General features: G+C 41.8%; 1 protein-coding gene and 3 non-coding genes across 11 annotated transcripts in view; all 4 read right to left on the bottom strand.

Annotated features, from left to right (window-relative positions):
* Positions 1-22,964, bottom strand: part of LOC106658991 (protein phosphatase PP2A 55 kDa regulatory subunit) — a 35,099-nt gene that overhangs the window by 2,930 nt on the left and 9,205 nt on the right. For 2 of the 8 annotated variants that reach the window (XM_014381239.2, XM_023461438.1), the window contains exons 1-6: positions 13,990-14,514; positions 13,782-13,826; positions 1,053-1,118; positions 714-811; positions 285-563; positions 29-206 (exon numbers count right to left, since the gene is read on the bottom strand). In XM_014381239.2, the coding sequence (XP_014236725.1) occupies positions 29-206; positions 285-563; positions 714-811; positions 1,053-1,118; positions 13,782-13,826; positions 13,990-14,161 (838 nt within the window). In that variant the 5' untranslated portion in view covers positions 14,162-14,514. Of the gene's footprint in view, positions 1-28; positions 207-284; positions 564-713; positions 812-1,052; positions 1,119-1,603; positions 2,893-3,820; positions 4,082-6,975; positions 7,150-13,493; positions 13,657-13,781; positions 13,827-13,989; positions 14,515-15,877; positions 16,188-22,964 lie in introns of those variants that run through there. The other 6 variants (XM_014381244.2, XM_014381240.2, XM_014381246.2 and 3 more) reach the window with 6 other exon arrangements.
* Trnal-caa lies at positions 5,640-5,762 on the bottom strand. Its single transcript has 2 exons — positions 5,725-5,762; positions 5,640-5,684 (listed from the first exon to the last, which is right to left on the bottom strand). It is a non-coding gene; the product is annotated as a tRNA-Leu (tRNA).
* Trnal-caa lies at positions 6,011-6,133 on the bottom strand. The gene is made up of 2 exons: positions 6,096-6,133; positions 6,011-6,055 (listed from the first exon to the last, which is right to left on the bottom strand). It is a non-coding gene; the product is annotated as a tRNA-Leu (tRNA).
* On the bottom strand, positions 6,360-6,481 carry Trnal-caa. The gene is made up of 2 exons: positions 6,444-6,481; positions 6,360-6,404 (listed from the first exon to the last, which is right to left on the bottom strand). It is a non-coding gene; the product is annotated as a tRNA-Leu (tRNA).

The following is a 22,964-nucleotide window of genomic DNA, read 5'->3' as shown; positions in this document are numbered from 1 at the left end:
TATGTTCATGAAATCATTAAAAGGATACTAAAACTTTGATCTGTTATCTCAAGATGCCATAAATTGATCCTTAGATCATCAGCACTGAGATAAGTTTCTTGATCACTGTTGACACTTATACTGTTTATGTGGTAGGTATGTGCATTAGCAAATATCCTTCTAGGAGAAGCTTCTACCATCAGTTCCATTGGCTTTATGGTAGGTACCTGAGAAAATTATAAAATATGAAAAATTGTTTGCATTCTGATAGTAACAATTGCAATGGCAAAATTATTATAGCTAACCCGCAAGGCAGTGATACACGATGGATCACGAATTGAACCATTTTCTTCTTTAGTATTGTAACCTTCAACTCGCTTGTCTCTTTCACTGACTTTCCAGAGCTTGATAGTTTTGTCATTAGTTGAAAGTAAGAAATGAGCTGGATTTTTTCTTTTGAGCCATCTTATTTTGTTTATTTTTTCCTCAATCTCTAGAGATTTTAGATAATCAAACTCAGGCTCATGACTCTGGAAGGTACTGTACACATTGTATTCACCTCGCCTAGGAATCATTGTTTTACTCTGTAAAAAAAAATGTTAATATTTAGATTGCTTGGTATGAATTTTGAAGTAATATTTATCAAAGAATTTCAATAAACATATTGGATTATGATTAGATTGAGAAAAAAAACTTTTGCGCATGTTATATGATATTAAAAATGGTTTACTTACAAGTGCATCCCTTTGAAAAATGACAACCCTGCCTCCTTTATCTCCAGTTGCCAAGAGGTCACCATCATGATTGAATTCGACACAAGAGATAATGTCAGCTGCAATTAAAAAAATTTCATGAGTATACTTTTTTCCAGAAACAAAAAATATTAATTTAAAAAATATGAATTATTAAGTGTTTAAAATGTTAAATATTCATTTTTAAAGAATGTGAATAATCTAATAGTGCGTTATATGTTTTATGACCAGAATGGGGACAGTTTTTTTAGAGCATTAATGTAGATAAGATAAAGGTTTGTATGAAAGTTTTTTAAGCTTTGTAAAAGTGCATTAAAGTACCTTCTGTGACATCATCTTCTAAGGTTCCCTTTACTTGTGAGAAACTCCACTGAATATCTCCATTACCTAAAACATACAAATCATTGAAAAAAATATTATTTTTAGAATTTACAGAAAGTCTGAAGCACTTAATATGAAGGTTAAATATCTTATTTTTGTGATGAATAATAGTTTGTTTAAAAGCCTTAGAAAAAATTACTCTTTAGATCATTGAAAAGAACATCAGTTTATTTCAAAGATGAACTAATATTTTATCCAGTATATTTGTGAATGAAATGAAACCAGATTATATTGGGTTGAAAGTATGAAAAAGTATTGTTAGGTCTTGACAATAACATTTTTAAAGTTTAGGTCCTCATAATTATCAATCACAACATACAGTTAAGAAATTAGCCACATATTGGCATGGTTTTAGATAATGATTAAATGTTAATTTTCAACTTCTCAAATGCTGTATCATAACAAAGCTTTTTCTGTTATGACAATAATATAAAATTAACTTCTGTTCTGATTAAGTGAAGAGCTTGAAGGAACAGTATCAAAAATCATACTTGATGTTTCTCCACAGTCCATGTTGGTCGTACAGTCAGCAGCGAGGAGCTCACTGTCTCCACTGCTGGCAGTTTCCAAGATTTCAGTCTCCGTGGTGGAGTTAAGGAATAAAACCTTGAGTAGAAAATATATTTATATCACAGATAGCTGACTGTCCTCATCCAGCACATAACACCAAGTTTTGAGTTTTTGCGTGCGCTGCTCCTTGTTTTGACGAGCGATAATATCTGAGAAAATGTATGCCGGTGACGAAGTGGAGTGTTATAGAATGCAGTAACCTCTATGCAAACACGAGAATATTAGGCAGTGGTATAAGCGTTATGCACATGTACTTATACACGGGTGTATAATGTAAAACGCAAAAGTCGCCTTCCAGTCCCTCTATTATTGTGATGCGATCACGAAAATGTCTGCTGCCGCACACGATAACAATGTAACGATTAGGAAAATATAAGTTATCGAGAAAAAAAGCGACGCTTTGCTGCGAGAGTACAATTGTGCGCTCTCTCTCTCTCTTTCTCGCTCTCTCTCTCAATCTGACGATGGCGAGCCGCGAGGGTGGAGGTGTGCGCTACTAGCTGCGTCTGCTTGTATCTTGGCTCCCGCGCACCGGAGGCACCTTGCGGCAAAAAAGAAGATTTCAGCAAGGATGAAGAGCGCGATGGGGTGCGTTGTTTATGTCTCGAGTTGATGTCTCGAGATGCTTCGTTCTAAGGTCGTCTATCGGTGTCAAAAGCAATAACTGTTATCGTCTAAGCACAAGTAATGGCACTTGAAGAATACTCTGCGTCGAAGACGCGTTAGTAACATCAGTCGGTACTTTTTACAAAATTAAAAAACGCACTGGCTGCGTTGTCGGAGGCACTAAGCGCCAAAGATGAGCACTATATCGTCTCGTGAGACTGGCGAGTGGCCGGAGTCTATCGCGCACGCAGCATCGCCACGGGCATCGCCATTTTCTCTTTCGCGCGCTCTCTCTGTCTCTCTTTCTTTCTCTGTCTACTGCACTGCGCGAATTGCGATATATAGGAGTGCAAAAGCACGAAACACACACACACACACACACACGGCTACGGGCTGACTTCGTCGCTCTCAATCCTGGCGCTGGGAGGGAGATTCGTTAATTTTTTTTTTTCCTGCGTACACGAAGTCGCAAGTGTGCGTCCGTGTGCGAGTTTTGTAATAGCTGCTGCCGAGCTTTGGTTTGAATATATTCGAGTTGTATCTTTGTAGTTGCAAAAACAGAGTTGCGGAGTAGGATCGCGAGCGCGCGCAATATTGTATGCGCGTTGTTGGGGCGGCGAGAGGAGCCGGCGGCGGCAGCAGCAGCGGCGGTGTGTGTGTTTTTTTCTTCTCTTTACCGTTCATAGAGGCGCCAGTTGCCGGCAATGCTGCTCTTCGTCGTGTCTTCGTCATCGTCGTCGTCGTCGTTCGCCGAGCTCGCATCTTCAATTGTACACACATGCATTATTTATTGCTCTTATAAACACTCCAAATAAAATATGCAGCACAGATAATGTACGCTTATTATCTCGTTGAAAGTTGCCGTATTATTCACGATCAACGCCAACTCGACATTATTCTTGTCAGTCGAATTCTTTAGAGAGAAAAAATATTTTTGATCCGTAGGATAGTCGAAAAGTTTCGCAATTTGCCGATTAATTCGTGTCCTTCGATTTTTAGGGAGAGAGCTTTAATACGAACGCAGCTATCTACATATGTATTCGAAGCTACACTTTGTACGGGTCGTAGATTCAAAATTCTCACTAGTCGAAATCCGTTACGATTTTGAATTTTTAACTTGTCATTCGACACCTGGGGCCCAATCGTTCTTTGTTTCTATTGATTCTTTGTCTTTAGCTGCTTCACGTAACTTCGGCTCGGGACATCCTCTTTTCACACCGATTTCTAATATTTGTTCGAGCAGAGGCACTATCTAAAATGTACAAATTGTTCTGCACACGTTTGTCGGAGTGATTCGCGATTCGAATTGAACCGGCGAGCGCAAAAACAAGAACCTTGAACGGCGAACGCGTGTGCGTAATGCGTATATTAGGTGCACACCGCGCGTTCGTGTGTGTGTACAGAATAAATGGCACTATACACTTATTTTCTGACCTAAATACGTTTCGTATAAACGTCAAAGCCGAGACTGAGCAAATGTTTTGTAACTTACGAGAGCAAGGAGAAATTCGTAGATTATATTATATACGTACATGGAGTTTCCAACAATGAATTGATCGCGTCGCTCAACGTCCGTATCATTCTTGTCTTGTGTGAAAAAAAAAACTGTGTGTGTTGTATTCGAAAAACCACGTGAGAGGAGGACGGCCGCGACTGGTATATACGCACACTTCGTTATGATGTATACCTACACACATGGACGAGGAGCAGCGCGCACGCATCATAGAACAACACACATCGCTCGAATCGAAGATATCCGTTACACGATCGGACTTTATCTCGGCTCCAGTCGTTCGGTCAGCAGACGTAATATAATTCGATTGTGTCGAGGGTGTGTTATGTATGGCTGTGCGCGTAAACATACAATGAGCGAACGATCGAACGAATGAGACCGTTAATAATAAAAACTAGTAAATTGGGCATCGGTCGAGAAAATTACATGAATTTCTATACATTGGGTATGACGCGTTCTGGGCAAAATGACCTTTAAAAAGTTGAATCCCTTGAGTTTGCGAATTATGTACCCGCGTTGTCTTACACTAATAAATTGCAAATGCAGTATTGCTTTTTTTATTGAAAATAAGTTTTAGAATTAAAATGTTTTTGGTAACTTTTACAAGTTAATATTTCCTCAGTTCATGAAAGTTAATTTTAATAAAATGTTGATTATTTATCTTGTACATAATTAAAGTTTAAACCATAAAAATTCAATTCTCGTCAAAATTTTATGTTCTGGTTACCTTTTTTCGTTGACAGTCTAGATACGAATGTCGCCCCCAGGTAGGAAATTTTTCTAGCGACTTTTTTGTCAACATTTAAATTAGCACGATCGACGGTATTCGCAGCAGCGAACGTCAAAGCACAAAATTTTTTGTAAAAATCAAGTCAAACTCAATGGGATTTAATAATGGAAAATTAAAAGTCTCAGTAAATACTTGAATAATGAAAAGTTTTGTTTTTGTTCATTTTGTTTTTAATGCTAAAATTGTATATTAACGTTTTTTTTAAATAATATATGTTGTTTATCTTGAAAAGTATCAAATTTCAAATTAAATTTTGCTAAAACTTTTTTAATATGAAATTGTCTAATCGTATCCTATAAGAGGGATGAGATTTTTAACGTGATCAATTTATCATGGGATTTTAAATGGGATAAGAAAGAAGAGAGTGCGCGCAGCGCGCTAAAGTCAGGCTCTTAAAATTGATAACAAGTAAATATTTTAAGAACAAATAGAATGAAATTTTTCGGCGATTTGTTCAAAAAATTGTAGTCACAATTTCAAAGCCGACAACCTGCTATTCCCGTTTTATTTCGTGCGAGTAGGTCATTACATTTGAGAAATATCACGAAAATCGATCGAGAAATATTTTATCGTACGGACAGGGATGACATTTGTATCTGAACTGTAATTTTTTGGGTAAATAGAATAAAAATGAGTTACGGTAGCACTGACGTTAACAAAGATACAAGATTTATTGCTAGAAGTAAATCCGCAACTACGCAGTTTTGTAATATACCGGTATAAAAGGCCGACCCTGCACCGATAGTTTTTTATTACATGCTCTGTTGCCCATCAATCACAAGATACGTAACACACTACAGCTACTTGCAGTACTAGACTTTAAATATTGTTTTATTTAATGCTTTATCTAGAGAATAATGATAAAAAAATTTTACATTCTGCATCAAAAACTTCAACATCTGTGAAATAAGCTTTTGATTCAATTAATTTTTCAGTAGTAACATTTATCACTTGATTAATTGTTATTAAAAAAAAATTACGGATTACATTTCCAATCTTTTCACGTACAGAGTTCGATTTGACTCATGAAGTGAACAAGCAAAACGTTTGTCAGAAGTGGGATTCGAACCCACGCCCTCAGAGAGGACCAGAACGCCCATGTGCTCGATTCGGGAATCGAGAAGATGATAAATCTTGAGTCTGGCGCCTTAGACCGCTCGGCCATCCTGACACTTATTAGAACCTCATAATAAGTTTCTAATAATTTTAAGAACTTAGGTATTCCTAATGGTTTTAAGAACCGAATGATCTCAGGTAATTTAGTACCTAACGGTTCAGTCGGAAAATGAACTACTACTAGACTACTACTAGAATACTAGATTTATTGTTAATAACAAAGATCGAAGATTAAATTTCCAAAAATATGAATCATTTAATTTATAGTTCAATTTGGTATATAAAGTGAATTAGCAAAACGTTTGTCAGAAGTGGGATTCGAACCCACGCCCTCAGAGAGGACCAGAACGCCCATGTGCTCGATTCGAGAACCGAGAAGATGATTAATCTTGAGTCTGGCGCCTTAGACCGCTCGGCCATCCTGACACTTATTAGTATCTAATAATTCTCGATACAAAAATGTACTGCTTGATTTTTTATTAATAAAAAAGAAAATTAAAGATAAGGTTTCCGAGATTCAATATATATTTTAATTTTAAATTAAACGTACTTTTTTATTGTATAATTTAATGAGTTTTAATGATAATTTAATTTATTTAATGTTAATGTATAAAGTTTAATTTGGTTTATAAAGTTGATGGGCAAAAAAGTTTGTCAGAAGTGGGATTCGAACCCACGCCCTCAGAGAGGACCAGAACGCCCAACACTCGACATAGAAGTAGAGAAGATATGAAATCTTGAGTCTGGCGCCTTAGACCGCTCGGCCATCCTGACACTTTGGTGAGTCTCTAAATTGTATACTAGAACTAAAAGTACTTGTCAATTGCTTGAATGATTCCCTAAATTTATGTTTCAATAATTTTCACGGCATCTATTCAGGACATTCTATTTTCCTACACAGTCGAGTGTAAAAACTATCGTATTCAAATAGTATATTTTGTAACAATTGCGCGAAGCAGTTGACTCATCCAGGAGTTGTTTTCACCCGAGCGTAGCGAGGGTGCAAAGACTCCTGGGTGAGTCAACTTCCTCGCGGACTAGTTGCAAACGATATTTTTTAACTCTGCTTGCGAGAAACTAGGGTTTTCTGACGATTTAAGGTTAGAAAGCCCGTATTTCGCGCACGCAGTGTTAAAAATTTTTTTCCAAAATTTTTTTAAAGTAGATTGAAAAATGCAATGACTTTTCTCTATTTTCTTAACTCAAAAAATAAATAATTAGGCAACGAAAAAGGAAAATCGATAAGATATGGTTTATTGTTCGGTTACCCAAAAGCTCGGCGAGTTTCTCGTGTAGTTCCTCGAGGGACGAGAACAACGGCCCGTCGAGTTTCCAAGCGAGGGTCGTGCGTTTGGTCCTCGAGGACACGTCGGTCGGCGAGACGTCCATGATTCGACGACGACGACGACGACGACGACGACGCACGAGGAGAGACCCTCGCGCCGTTCAAGTTTTATCGTCTCGATTATGCCTAATCGGCTATTAGAGTCCGCCGCACACGAGCCGAACGATGTGTCGTCCGCGCGCACATGATGTTCTCTCGCAGTTCGGACACTTTGTATATCTATATACATACGATAATCCGTGCTACTTGCGCTCGTCGTATGTTATGACAATTTTGCATTATATAATGCACGTGCGTGGCCTGCATACGCGTAGTTGATGACTTTATTGTCCAGCTCCTGTTGCCACCGACTTTTTAAAACGAAACTCGGAATCGTCACTTGTTTTTCGAGACCTGCAGCTTTATTCTCATGCAAATGTTTCAATTTTTCACCGTCGAGTTCTCCTTCTACTTCGCATATATGCATTAGCTTCTTCCATAAACAATATCACGTTTTATCCGTGTTGCGGAGAAAAAAATATTTCAAATGTTTATACTTTTGTTTCAAGCAGACTTTCTAATAGTTTTATCGCTTGACCGGAAGATCATATGATTTTAAATTGTCGCATAAACTGCTACTGGAAGTTTGTCGGTCAAATTTAAATAATTCAAGCGATCTAGTTCAATCTACGTGATCATTGAGCGCGAGCGCACGTGTATATACCTGCTTATCCGCATCCATCAAATTATAGATTTCCCGCAATTTGTTTCTGAAGGTTCAACGTGGGCAGATGATGAAGTTGTCCGTAATAAACTGGCAATCGGATTAAAAAAAAGTCAAGTTCAATAAGTTTTTGAAAACATTCGAGTAATCGGTTGTTTTGATCATATATCTTTCACAGTTTACGAAACGAGCTTACGTAATGCACGAGTCACTGAACTTGATTTTTAACGCGTCAGCTTCGCAGCTGATCTTGGTGCCAATTAATGCAAGCCCTCGATCTGATCGTTGCGATTGCGAAAAAAAGGCTAGCCTAACCTTTACGCGCAGCGGTATATATTTTATTTACATTAAAAATAGTTAGCCAGTGAAAAAGGAGCTCGATTGTCACGTAATTAGCAGACGTCGAGTTATACTGCTTCTATATTCAGTTGACATTGCGTAGCAGAAGTCTCTAAAGTCACTGCTTGTGCACGAAATACGCACTCGACGGGTATACTCGGATAGACGCGTACAGTCGGCGAGTCTTTGGAGAACAACGAGGCGCGTATATATAATGGCTGTGAAAGCGAAGTCGACGAGCGGGAAGCTGCATAACGCGTTAAATAATATTGCCCACTGTGGAAGACGCGGAGAGAAGGAAGACGACACTCAGCGCGAGTCGAATCGCGTCGAGTCCTCTGGCTCAAGAGTCACGCAGTAGCAGCAGCAGCAGCGGCATCCAGAGCTCGCAAGCTCTCCCAAGCGAGCTTCTCGAGTATAGGAGAAATCAACGGCTTTTCGCGTATATCAATGCCTCTCGGCGAATTGTCGCAGCCGCGCGCCGCGCACAGCACACGCTCGGAGGCTATCCCGATATATACACGGAGCACAAGGTATCGAGAGACGATACGATCTCACGCACAGCACGCAACATCGGACACGCGTGTGTGCAGGCGCGCGCAGCACTCTTGTACACGGCCTACAGCACGTATATTACGTATACACGCAACTGCGAGGCAGGCAGCCGATATACAAACACAGCATCAAACACAACGCGCGCGCACGGGGTACTAGCGAGAGAAAGAACGAGCTTCGTATATAGGACCATTCGACCGACAAAAACAAAGGGAATGATCTTTGCGGGGCCGCGCGCACGTACACTCGAGCACAACGCGGGCGCGCACACACACTTACACACGTATTATACGTAAACAGGAACACACGCGCGCGCGACGATACGTCAAAGAGTTCGCGTGCGAGAGAGGGCGCGTGAGGGAGCAGCAGCAGCTACGTACACGAAATCTCGCTCTCTCTCGAGCTTGCAAGCATATAGCTTGCGTCCTAGAGCGAGAGAGAGGGTGAGCTTTCGCCTTTCATCTGGTTCAAACTGTGCGTGTGTGTGCGGCGCGTGTATGTGCATGTGTGTCGGGGCGCGCATGCGTTGCGGCGTTTGGGGAAAATGGGATGTTGGAGCAGCAGCAGCAGCAGCAGCAGCCCTGGATAGAGGTAGCTGCGCGGTTCTGCAAGCTTGGCAAGGGATCGCGAGTAGTGTGCGCCCCCGCGCGATCATCGACCGGTGCAGTATTTGTGTGTGTGTGCGCGCCTCTTGTCGGCCACGCGCTGCAACTGCAGCTGCATCTGTTCCACGTATATATATATATATACGTTATTATTATACGAGGATACGGCACGCGTGCATATATAAATGATGTACGCGTGCCACGCGCGCGCGGCCGACACGACTTGACCCGCGCGGGCCCGCCTCGTCTGTATATCTCTATGCATATATACATTCGACAGTTTGATCGACGCACGCTACCGCCGCGTATATAGCTCGCTGAATCCGCTACCGTTGTGCATTACAAAAAAGCCTAGCGACTCTGTCTCTGCGACGCGCGGATCTGCTCGTGCCTGAGTCCGCGCGCGAGCTTGCGATTATCGATCGAACTCTCGACGTCGTCGACCGTCTCTCTCTCTCTCGGCTTCGTGCAACAACACACGGCTCTCTGCCTCTATATAGGGCGATATTATTTTATTTTTTTCGCTGCAAACTCTCGCCAAGCTCATCCTCTGTATACTTTCCCGAAGTCGGTCCTGCGTCCAACTCGCAAACGAACCCAATGGTCCGATCCATACTTTTTTGCACCCGATATATATCGGACGAAAAATGATCCCCTGCGCGAGTTTCCACTTGCGATACGGATTAACGATCCGCTTCCTGCTTCGTGAGTATAATGCCTATGTATAGGCAAGCTTAATAATACCCGGCTGTCGATATTATATAGGTGAGAAAACTATCGACGCGATATTGCCCGTACATAAATCTTCCCTTCGCGCCTTGTGCCCCGGTAATTTATATAAATTAAATAAATAACAAAACAAAAATCGTCCGCCGAGCGGGGAAAAACTTTCGCACTTTTTCTAATTACGCCTGTCTGCGCGCCACTTACCTGGCTAGCGTTCAACGGAATTAAAAAGTCGCGGCGCTTTTTTTTCCACGCCTCTCTCGGTGTTGCTTATTATCACGTACACGGCGCGCGGATTCTTCGGTATCTCCTAGTTTTTGCGCTCGTGCTACATATTAATCAAAAAAGCTTTTATAAATATCTCCAGGCGTACGCGCGCCACTTTTTACTTTATAAATAGATTTTTAGATAGCTCCGCGATCGCGTCGAAGGCTGCATTTCAAAAAGAGAAAAAATAAATATAAATGAAACAAATCATCGATAAATCATAAATTGGTTCGGGTCTGCCGGATGGATAGGCCTGCGATCGACATCAGTAAAATACAGTCGAATCGCGTTTGTCCCGCGGTAACTTGTTTATTTTCTTTGAGCTTTGATTGAAGCTTGCGAATGTATAACAGCGAGCCACGATAATATCGGCTATTGTCTTTATATGAAAGCTGCGCCGGACACGCGTTTCGTGGCACGTTGGATTAGAATCTTATGACGATAAAGCTCCAGTGGTTCTTTATCAAAGTTTTTCTCAATATTTTGCCTATCTATCGGAAAACTTATTCGGCTGATTTTTCGATCCAATTGACCTAATTGGCCATTGAATAAAGGATAAAAAGAGGCTGTCCGAGCCAGGCAAGCACAATATATAATACGGTACGAAAAAGTTTCTTTACTTTATGCGCGTTAAATGGATTTTTGAACTTTTTATCGGGAGACTGCGAAATGTATCAAAAAGCTAAGCAATCCAATTTTCAACTCTTCAAACGAAGCGTACAGAAAAGCTCGATTTCCAAACGCTTCGCCACGATGTAGCCTTTATTGATTTTAGACGTGAATTCGTCGTCAGAATGTTTGTCGGAGCGCCAAGAAGAAGAAAAAAAGCTCCCGAAAAATGTATCGAAGGAAGAATTAGGAAGAATCAATGATGAAAAATTTGGGGATAACTCGTTGGCAGGCGTTTCACGTGCGCGAGCCTAGCGGCATGACGAGCAGTGGGGCATCGAACGAGCGGCGAGGATTCAATTGGGCGTGTATATAATACACTATATATGCATCGCATATAGCACACACACACACACACACAGACACAATACGCCTGAGCATAGAAATACGAGAGAGAAAGAGAGAGCTGACGCAAGGAAAAGCGTGCGTCATTCGAGAATTTACCTTAGCCTTTATAATATAACACATCGGGAGCGGGCCATTATACGCTGCCATATTCTGCGCGCGACTTATCTCTGGCGTCGACGTACCGATGATGTATAGACTTCTTCTTTTCTCTCTCTCTCTCTCTCTCTCTCTCTCTCTCTCTCTCTCTCTCGTCTCTTGGCCAGCTTTGTCGCTTTTATAAACGACACACTCGACTTTCGGCCTGCGAGTCTCGATTATTCGGATCTATATATAATATAAGGAGCCTCGTGGCTCGATTCAGAGCTCGGCCAAGCACGAAAGCTCGGCGCGCGCGAGTCGAGCTTTTTTTCGTTCGTCAATTCCAGCTCTTTCCTCCCTAAAACAGCTGCGGCGATTTTGCATCGACGCCCGATTTGGTTGCTCGCGGATGCGAATTATATTGAATTCGCTCGTCGCCGCGAGCTGACGTATATAAGACGCCTTGACCGCGCGTCATCCGCGCGCCGAGCGTCGACAATTAAAATGCTCCGCGCATATATATATATATATATATCTTTCGCGCGCAGTCTGCGCTGTTTCCTTCGTTCGTCGGAGGACGCGTCGTGAATTCGTAATGCGCGGATCGCACGGCGCGCGATACAAAGAATATATCTTCGAGCGAAAATATACGACCTTTTTCGACCTTTCGAGCGCCTCGAGCGAGAGCCGTATAACATATACGAAAAAAAGGAGAAGATACAGGCGTACTGTGCGCGCGAGCTCGTGCAGCATCGCCCGCACACAGGCGCTCGCAATGCAGCGCACAATTAATTTGGCTAATTTAGGGAGTCGAAGTCGAAGCCACAGGTCGTGTGTCGCGCTCTTATCGTATCGATCTCGCTCGACGTTACTCAGTCGGCCGGGGGTGCCTAGCCTAGCTACTGCATGTATTATATATGACGTATATTATTGCTCTTGGAGCGAGGAGGAGGCGCAACCTCAACAAAGTCTGCTGCTGCTGCTGCTGCTGCTGCGAGCCGGAATAATTAATAAGTAAATGAAGAGTAGCGGGGGCGCGTCAAAATGCACTTGGCCAAAAGTTTGCACCGCGAGTGCACTGCTTTATTATCGATGCCGTCCGAGTACATCGACGATGTAATATATATATAATGTATATAACTGAAAGCTCGACGATGTATTATTTTTTATTATATTATCATTATTATATGTAGGCGAGCGAGAAGCGCCAATTTGTATGTTGTACATCGGCGGCGACGTTCCGGAGTCAACTCGTTTGGATTAGAGAACGTTCGCTAATACGATTGACACAGTCTCTATATAGATGACGTTATGCTGCTGCTGCTGCTGCGAGGCATACAGCGTATACGTAATGGCATTGACCGCATCTATGATAAAAGCGACTTGGCCCAATCGTCGACTATGTAACTGCAGAAATCTTCGTACAATACCGCGTGCTTGCACAATACAATGCTCGATCGGATCGCTGCGGCGCGCGAATCGCGATCAAACAATTTTACGTTACGTACGGCCGACTTTTCTCGAGCTGTCGGGTAAAAATTGAAAAATCGATCGAAAATAATGCAGCAGCGCGCGACCAGCTCCGTGTGTATGTGCGAAATGTTGAGGAAACAATAAAAAAAAAAAAAAAAAAAACAGAAAGAAAAAAAAGCTGTACACCGTTTACTCGAGCCTCGATCGATCAATTATGCAGGCGCGCGAAGGAAAACAAAACGGAAGCCCCGTATAATGGATAAACAGGTTACTCCGTAATGCGCTTCGGGGTTTACTGTCTGGATAGCGGATCGCTATATAAGGAAGGAGCGCGACGCTGCAGCAGGACATAATGGTCCGACAGCTGATACGAGAACAATTATTGCTATAACTCGCTTGGCTTTCGTAAGGCTCACGACATCAAGGTTGCCTATACGCCTGCCTCGTCTATGTATATATATATATATGTATAACTCGAGCGTGTGTATACCTTGGAAACATCGGCTGCTCAATGTGTACAGAACGTGCGAGTGTATATATATATATCTGTATAATAACGTACGCCTCGTGACCGCGTGTGTACACTATCACGGCGAACCGATTGTAGCCTCTTTTTTTCTCGCGCAAAATATTTTTGACAGAATATAAATGTACTACTACTGCGTGTGGTGTGCTGACCAATGAATTTCCGCAGCTCGTAGAGGAGCATCCTCGTCCGCCGGTAACCCCGGTACGCCGGGCTTCTCACGAAGATCCAGGGCTTTCTCGTCGACGCGCGATTTGCCCCCGTGCTCGTCTTGCCGCTAAAACTGTAACTGCGCCACATCGTCCTGGTATATAGACACACACTCACACACACACACACACACACACTCCGAGTCTCACAACATCGCGACCTTGCGCTCGCTCGTATGCGATTCTATTTAAATTTTCAATGAGCCGATAATTTTGCAAATATGTACTTACTGGACTTGGGGAGGGCACTTCTTCTCGAGTTCGCCGCGGACTCAGCTAAGAAAACAAACAGGCCGCGTGAGTGTTGGTATACAGACAGGCATATATTGTATAGCTGAATTCGTGTCGAATGTGTATATGTGTGTATGTAATGCGACTCGCAGTGAAAAATTGTGCGTATACGTGTGCGTGTGTGTATGATTTCGTGGGGTAAACTCACAGGAACTATCATCGGAATAATATTCAGTAGCCTCGTCTGTTTCCGAGTCATCGTAGAAATTTTTGTCGAATTTTCCGATGCGCGTTCTGCGAGTTTGACGGCTGTTGTGGTTGCTGCTGCCGTTGCTGCTCTTGTTGTTTCGGTTGTTCCTGTCGCGATTGCGCCCGCTCATCTTTTTGTTTAAAACAAAAAAAAAAAAACACTTGGCTCGGCGCACTGCTATTAAAAATTACAATATCGAAAACACACTTGGGATCAATTTTAATGATGCCGACGCGATTGCAAAGAAAGAGTCAAACTCGAGTTCGATGAGCCATACGTCATGCGCAGCACTGAGAGGCCAAGAGAGCCCAAGCGGATTATTTTCCTCGCGTGTATATATTATTATAAATGTGGCGAACTCAATCTCTCTCTCTCTCTCTCGGCATAGAGCTTCAAATTTTGCCACAATAAATTACCAACTACAATTCTGCTACTTCGCGCTATACCCCACACATACGCAAAACAAACGCACACATTCGAAGATACGCGCGAACTGCTATTTCTCTGATTATTTGTGTACACATGTTTTGCTGCCTGTGCGCCTCTGTCCGAGTCCAACGACAATAATTCGAGGTTTCCCTATTTGAGAGGGAAATTCAATGTTTCCTTTTTTTTCTATCTATAATCAGTTACTTCAATTTTTAAGGAAGCTTTTGATCGAAAAAGTTTCACCTATCGTTAACTTCAAATATTGAATTCTCTTTTCAACTGCAGATTACTTTTATAAAAAGATACGAATTTTAGTCTTGCAATATGCTGCTTGTAAACGAATTGAAATTTCATTAAAATGCACAGATGCGCACTCCGTGCACCTGCACTAGAATAGTGTGGCAGATGTGCCGATTAGATACGAAAAGTTATTAAATATACGAAATTAATAACCAGGTTCAAAATTTTAAATTGTCAGAAAAGCTATAACTTTCGACGATGACGTCAATGATATCTTTCATCAGTTTTCCATTTATTATACTTACCCTGCTAATTATGAAATTTTAGTGAGAAAATTGATATCTTGCAACGAATTGATACAAAAGAATTTTCACGGCTGAAGGCTTTTTCAACACGAGTCAAACATCTATGCAATTTTTCATGAGTTTTAATTATATATAGATTATTAGCGGATGTTGACCACTTTACGACCTATGCGGTGATAAATCGTGAAATGCCTTTTTTGCCGGATATAATAAGAATTTTAAAATTTCACAGAATAATTATTGCATCAGATGTTTTGTTTTCATAAAATTTTATTAGTCTAGAATTAACGATTAGTTCTTTCGTAAGAGGGTTTCGCTTGTATCGATTATAATTAATGTATAAAGTTATAATTAATGTTGTTAAATATAGCTCGATCCAATTAGGATTTAAAAATTCGATTTATCATTATCGGGAATACATTTTGTTGATCAAAGTGCTTTGAGCTTGCAGTAGTATCGACGCATTTGTAATCTTTCGCAAACGTTGAAACATGATATTACTCAGATTAAGTTTCAAATTCATCGAATGGAGTATTACTGGAATCGTTAAAAATAAATAATGATACCTGATTGTCACGAAAATCGATACGCTTTTAATCCGACAAGTTTTGTACTGGCGCATCGACGCTGCCTTGTACCGAGAACTTTTATTTAAATTCTCCAAACTAAAATATAAATCCATGTTTGCGTTCAATTTTCTTTTCTTTTTTAATGTTGCGAAGAGCTAAATTGTCATTTACCAAACAATGATCGACCTACATTTTTAAAAGAGTTGCCTCATGAAAACTTTTATTCGCATAAAACAATCAACTTTGAAAAATAAAATCCAGTACGAACATCATTGATAAGAGAAAAAAAAGAGGACATCTTACCGACTCGTTTGTTGACGGCTGTGTTGATCATGGAGCCGAGCTTGGTGAGGCTGGACTGCCTCATGATGCCTGCTGGACTCTTCATTGAAGATTTGGGAGATGATGGTTGACCGATGACACGCGAGGTGTCCGAAGTCCGATAATCGGGGCTGGGGGCCCGCTGGTGCGTAGCTCCCCATAGACCCACTACCCCCGCGTGGCGCGTGGTAATTGAGTCTGCCGACCGGCGACGCTGGCCGGTGTTCAGGCCGCAGGTTACCTGCTGCCCTTTGCCTCGGCGACGCCAAAATCATTCACCGATGACTCTCGGCTGAAAAAAAAAACAACAACGAGCTTCATTTACTTTTTTTGCTCAAAAGCCTCCAAGATTATTTAAAAACTATATCGTTGAAAACATTGTTTAAATCGAGTATAGAATTGAGGCAAAAACAGGATAACAGTTACGTGAAATATTACGAAACTCGTGACAGAACGTACTTTTACAAAAATCAAGCTTAAAAATTTACAAGGGTAGGTAAAGTAATTATCTACGATTCGCCGTTGATAAACGTATTTGAAATTCTCGGCAGCGAGTTCAAACTTTTATTTTTCTCTGCGTATACCGCGCGCGTACAAGTACACACAATTTGTGCGGCATTATAGCGTCGGAGCGCAAAGTCAGCCGGTGTATAAACGCGCGCGCGGAGTCGAGAGAAATCGTAGAAAATCAAGTTTTTTCTAAGGTTTCTACAAAGCACAAGCCATAGCGCGCGCGAGCCAGCACAGGCAGCGAGAAAAAGAGAGGGAATTTTTTCAGCGCGCACATTTCCGCAGAAATCTAATAAGCTAATGGCAATACCGATTCATTGGGAGAGCTGGTCGAATTTTGTTAGTTTACCCCTCGAGAGAAAGAGAGAGAGAGAGAGAAGGAAAGAGAGACAGCGCATGGCTTCGTAACATTAGTGCCTCGTTATAATTTAACGGAAACTCGCAATTTTTCCCGGCCCAGTTCCGCGCGGCAATTGATCGCGGCGGCGGTGGTATTTACACTCGCCGAGCGATCTCCCTGATTCGAGTTCGCGAGCATATAGCTACTTTTTATCCCGCAGCATTTTCGCCCTCGATGTCATCGCGTCGACCCGATGACCATCCACATTATATATGATATACGCGTCGCCCGATGCCCGCACGTGGATAAACGATGCGCGCGGAAAAAGTTGAATATAAAGCAAAAAAGCTCCTGCAGATCAGCTGGCCCCATGGATTGTGAAGGAGAGACTCGTCGCGACTGTCGAATCGTCACGGCGGGCAAACTCTTTTCTCGACATCGACTAGCCAATACAGTAGTGCGCTGCTATATATACACAAAAAATGTATACTCGGTCGTAAAAAAGTGCACAGCGTTGCAAAGTCAACTCAGCAGCAGCAACAGCAGCGATAGCATGAGCAGAGCTCACAAGTGTGTCGGGGGTAAGAGATTTTTCTCCACTTAGCCGCGTCCGTTTTATATATATACCATATATAGTGGCAACGTATTTTTGTGCATATAATAGCTCGACGACAGGCAGCGGTGGTGCATTAGCGCTTCGCGATGTATATCTCTGCCCGACGAGCTCCGCTGCCGAGTACTACTCTACCGTATACCGCTACTGTACAGTCGTAGCGGTGGCAGTGCAATTGCGGCCAGAGAAAATATCGCCTCGACTCGCGTGCGCTGCTCGAGCTCTCGAGCAGTCCCGGCTTGTACGCATTACATACAATATATCTATGTATCTGTGCGCGCGGCAAAAGCTCTAAAGCTCGGATATGGCACGAAACGAGCAAGTGCAAATGTATTTGTAGCGATGGGCGATTTTTCTTTCCCCGAGCTTTTACTATTATTATTTCTTCTTTTCTTCTTTCTTATTTTACGCGCGCTCGACCAATGTCGCGCAAGATGCTAAGAGCCCAGGCGCCCCAATGTCAAACGGAAAAACGTCACTGCACTCCAGAGATACATAAAAAAAAAAAAAGACAGGCAAGCTGGCAGGCTAGCACTGCTTTGCTCTCTCTCTCTCTCTCTCTCTCGATTATTTGATTACGCCTAATACACGTCGAGTGCAGAAAAAGCCATGGATGCAGCTCGTCGGCCCGCCCGTATAATACGTAAGCTGTTTATTTACAACGAGCGTAACGATTCTCAATTACTCGACCATTGCCATTGTGCTCGGGTGTAGCAACAGCAGCTCGTGTGCTTGTGGCACGTATACATTTCATTCGAGTATAATGTACCTGTTCAAATATCTCCTTTCAGCTGCTGCTGCTACTGTTGCATGTGTATCAATATTGTTTCGTTATTAAGAGCCGTTGGATATTATGACTCGGAGCAGTTGCCATCTGCTTGGGTATGATGCGGACTTTTTTTTTTTTCATGAATTCGCAAGCTCATTTTACGCGAGCAAATTAATGAATTTTTAAAGAGCGAGTATTCGTTGCCCCAAATGGTTTTTTGAGCGCACGATTCGCACGCGAGTGACATTTCATTGGACTCGCGTTATGGACGTTCCTATATAGTTCATTGAGGTTTGGAAAACATTGAAACGTGCGAGAACAATGAAAATTTTTGAGTATTTTTTCTATAGCTACATAGTTACTGAGGAGGAAAAATCACAATATTTCAATTAATATTATTAATTATTCCGCGTTTGACGATGCCGAAATTATTTGAAACTTTTTCTCGAACTCGAATTATAGAGAAATCAACTAGAGTTTAAAAAAATGACATTTGAATGGTATTATTTTTGACGAATGAGATCTCAAAGTTCGAGTCACGTTTTTACATTGATTATGTCTGGACGAGATAGACGTGCAAACCCATGACGATCCGCCTAGCATCTGTAAGCAGATCTAAAAACGCTGGAGCATAGTTGTTTTGACGATAACACATTATTGGGGTATGTACTGTCTGGTCGACTCTCGAGGCTGCTCGCTGAGTCGTCCGCCCGTACTTGCGTTGCCAAGGATCGCCGAGGCCTCGCCGTACTTTCTTCCGATACAGAAAACTGCCTGCTCGAGCTACGAGATGTAGCGAGCCATCGGCTAGTTGCCAGGTACTGCACGACCGAGATCTCGACCGGGAGGTGAAAGAAACTAGTCGAGATTCCCTTTTCAAAGAACTCACGTTTATTTATTCACCTCTCTTTTGCCTCTCTCGAGGCTCGAGGCTCGTGGCAAGCTTTCTTAGTTCTATTTCACTCACGTACTTAATAAATTCATCCGCGCGAATTATATTTTCGCTCTGTGCCACCTAGCGGCGACACGTCTACTACTTCACATTCATCGGTAAATGCTTTCAGTATCATGCAGTCAGTAATGTATTCATTACATACAATATTACAGTGATTTTTCGCGAGTACAAATACAAACTCTATTCTTCATTCGAAACAATGACGACAGAATAGAAGTTCATTAGAAAAATTTTATATTCGAATATCTGAAATTACATTACAAATTATCGACATTCTTTGGGACTAATTTCTAATATTCAATCGACAGAGCACGATTAAAATCATTGAACTCGCCAATGATATAAAGAGTGGGGATTTTTCAAAGTTTTTGGTTTTACAAGAGTCCACTAAATCGAAAACATAATGATCAACTTCTTCTGGCCAGGTATTGTTTGGTTTTTCTTTGCTCCTGTAAATTAATCGAGTTTAATGAAGCAATCGCTTAAAAAAATAATTGTAGCAATATTACGCATAAAAAAGTATACCCAATTACGCCGATGTTTTCCATTATTCTCTCGATTATATGGCTTCGCGAGTGTGAAAACGTGACTCGAACTTTGAGGTCTCAACTTTTGAAATAGTCGAACGATTCATCCGAGCGAAATAATACCATTTTGAGCAAGAGTTCATAATTCTAAGCTTCAATACAAAAAGCGACGGTACCTTTCATTCCCAAGAAGTGGGACGTTATTTAAACTAGCGCAATAAATGAGTGAAAAATTTCAAACGATAAATCTCAGCTCTGTCAGCCAGCGCGATCGGACCCGGGCAGCAACTTTTTTTTGGTTCGATTCATCAAAAGGTTAGATTTTATAAATTACCGAGCGAAGATGAGCGCACAATAGAGCAATATATAGTCTATGTTTAGAAGAAGTACAAAAATGAGAGCAAAAAATTGGGGTTAAAAAGTGGAGTGGAAGCTCGCTGCTGCTGTGGCGTTCGAGTGCGCAGAAAAAGATAACAAAACGAGGAAGAAGAGAGAGAAGCAGCTCGTTCGAAGATAAAAATTGGCGTATCTTCCGTAAATGCTCGCTCGCTCGTACTTTCTCTCGCTCTCGTGCCAGGGTGCACTGGAGTAGAGAGAAAACTTTTCTTTTACCGGGCGTTATATACACATACGCGCGCGCGCGTGGGAGAAGCGAAGCTAATGCCTGCTGCATCGAAAGCCCAGCACTGCACACGGCGAGCTTGCAGCTGACCGCGCTGACAAGTATTGCTGCGCGGGGCTGGCAGCGATGCCCGCTACGACATATATATATAATATACATACGTATGTCCATAAACAACGTCGCGGAAAGAAAAAGGAAAAAGTACAGGAACGCGCGGCTGAAATAGGTGGCCCGGCTATTTCGGGTTCCTTAAATCAAAGTTCAAAACTGTAAAGCTCGCGCGACAGAGCCTGCGGTGCACGCGGGCAAATAAGCGCGCGCGTCACGACGAGCAGCATGGCAGAAGGAGAATGACCTATGCACCGACTGTCGCTATATACTGCTGCTACTGCTGCCGCTCGAAAATTTCATTTTGTATTCAAACAATTTTTTCCTCTTTTTCCTTCGCTTTCGAGCTCCTCGAGGGAAAGAATACAAAGTTTGCGAGGAGGAGGAGGAGGAGCTCTCCCCGGGGCGACATTCACGCCCGAGCAAAGAATAAGTGTATCGCGTACTGCCCTCGAGCTATATACACCGGGAGACTCCTTCTTTTCTCAACTGAAGTTCACAATTTTTAATTTTCGTTTAGTTCGGCTGGCGCGTTAGGATAAAGACGTCGCGCGAGATCAAAACTCGGCCAAATACTTGTTTAAATAGGCTTGAAAGTTCACGCCATACGCATCGTGTATATCGGTATATATAGTAGCTCGACTCGCTAATCTCGTGGACGCAGAAAACGCATTAATAAAAGAGCTATGTGTATGAGCGTGTATCATATATATATGGCTCGGCTGCATCGAAATGCGCATTTTCCTACATACATTGTATCGCACTGTATAAAAGAAAGTGGATTTCGATCGGGACGAGATTTGCGAGCAGTGCCCATATATAATGGCGATCGCTATCATGTATATTCGCGCGGAGGCAACGATAAGCCGAATTAAGGCTGTGCTGCTGCGTAGCACGATCGACTATATAAATGTATAATTCGCTCATGTGCGTCCGAGTGCTGTATATAGCCGTAGCAGCAGCAGCAATCCACGTGCGGAAGTTATGCCGCCACTACTACTGCTGTTGCTGCTGCATGTATCCTCTCCTGCAGCTGTGATTTCAGGCCACGAACTGCTCTGTGCAAGGTGACACACGACTGCATACGCATGCCACTCACCGAGAAGCAGCAGCGACGTCCGCGACTTGGCAATCGCTCGTTCGTGTAAAAAGTTCGTTTCCTTTTCTTCGTTAGAAACGTGCCACTTACAAAAGGCTAAACAAGACAATTAACCATAATCTCGAGCTAATATACTGATAATGTACATCCGAAAATCAAAACTCAACAAACACGCCATTAATACGGTGTGAGACTCGCCGTGAAATATCCAGAAACAGAGTCATATAAGATGCTCGGTACGAAAGCTATAAAATATCAGGCTTCAAAAAGTTGGCACATTGAATAAAGTTCCTGACATCGTCTTCGATTAATTTCAACCGATAATTTTCCTCTTTCTCTTTCTCTCTCGTCGATCGTTGCCGCCTTTTCAAAGCTCTCCACTACGAATCCGTGAACAAATGATATACAGCCATTCGACATAGAAAGCTTCAGTGCTCGTGCACGTAAGCGCGAAAAACAAAACCTCTGTGTGCGTGTGCGTGTGTATGGATCAAAATTATTACGTCTCGCGCGCGGCGACGCGTTTTTAGCAAGCGTTTTCCGTATTTATGCTTCTACGTAGATATGTTGTATTCACGTCTCTGTATAAAACGTTCATTCCTTCTCAGTAATTTTAAAATTTTTTTTCTCTGTCGAAAAACTATCAGCAGAATTGCGAATTCAAATGTTTTGAAATTAACACATGTGATTTTTGAAAATACAAGCTCTTTAGAACCATTTTTCCATTTCTAATTTACACGACGTAAACAATAGAACGAGCACAAATCTCAGTGCTCATCACACGTTTTTTTGTGCATAATTATAGCTCGATCGTTCCAAAAAGATTAATTGTCAAGTGCTCCACTCAAATAGAAAATAAAAGTATGTATGCAAACGACGTATATTGCATTTGTGTGCTCAGAGTCGATTAACATTAAACGTTTGAAATTGTTGAAATATATCATCTCTCAACACAAATGCGTGGTAAAGAAAAAACGATATATAAATTTAAGAGAACGACTGCGGCAAAGTCATCTGAATCCGCGCTTGCACGCAATATAATAAGCGCGCGCAGTAAGAAAAAAAAAGACATTGAAAATTAGCATAGTAATATCGTAAATTAAATAAATTAACAAAGACGAGCCAGTTTTGCGCGCCAGATAAGGTTTTTTTTGCTGCTGCTGCTGATATATAACGCGAAGGAGAAAATTAACAAAGGAAATAATTTGGCTCCAAGGTATTATATGCGATAAAACGATTTGTTTAATATACGAGCATTAAACTGCAAGCCGGCACTAACTAGGTATACTAATTTTGCAGTGAGTGCAATACGTACAATGTCCACCGATGTTTTACACGTGGTATAATCAGATATAGTGGTATATATACATCTACCTTATACAGATCATCAATATAGCTGTGTGGTTAGCGTAACAGCCTTCTGCGGGTTACCGCAAGATAGCGCCTTATATACCCAAAAGAAAAGTATTCATTTATTTTGCATATATTCGGTACAAAATAGAGCATAAGTGTAGTGTGATATACAT

The sequence above is a fragment of the Trichogramma pretiosum genome, unplaced genomic scaffold (genome assembly GCF_000599845.2).
Source record: "Trichogramma pretiosum strain Unisexual culture from Peru unplaced genomic scaffold, Tpre_2.0 scaffold2, whole genome shotgun sequence".
NCBI classification, from domain to species: domain Eukaryota; kingdom Metazoa; phylum Arthropoda; class Insecta; order Hymenoptera; family Trichogrammatidae; genus Trichogramma; species Trichogramma pretiosum.
This window is presented reverse-complemented; position numbering and strand designations above follow the sequence as displayed.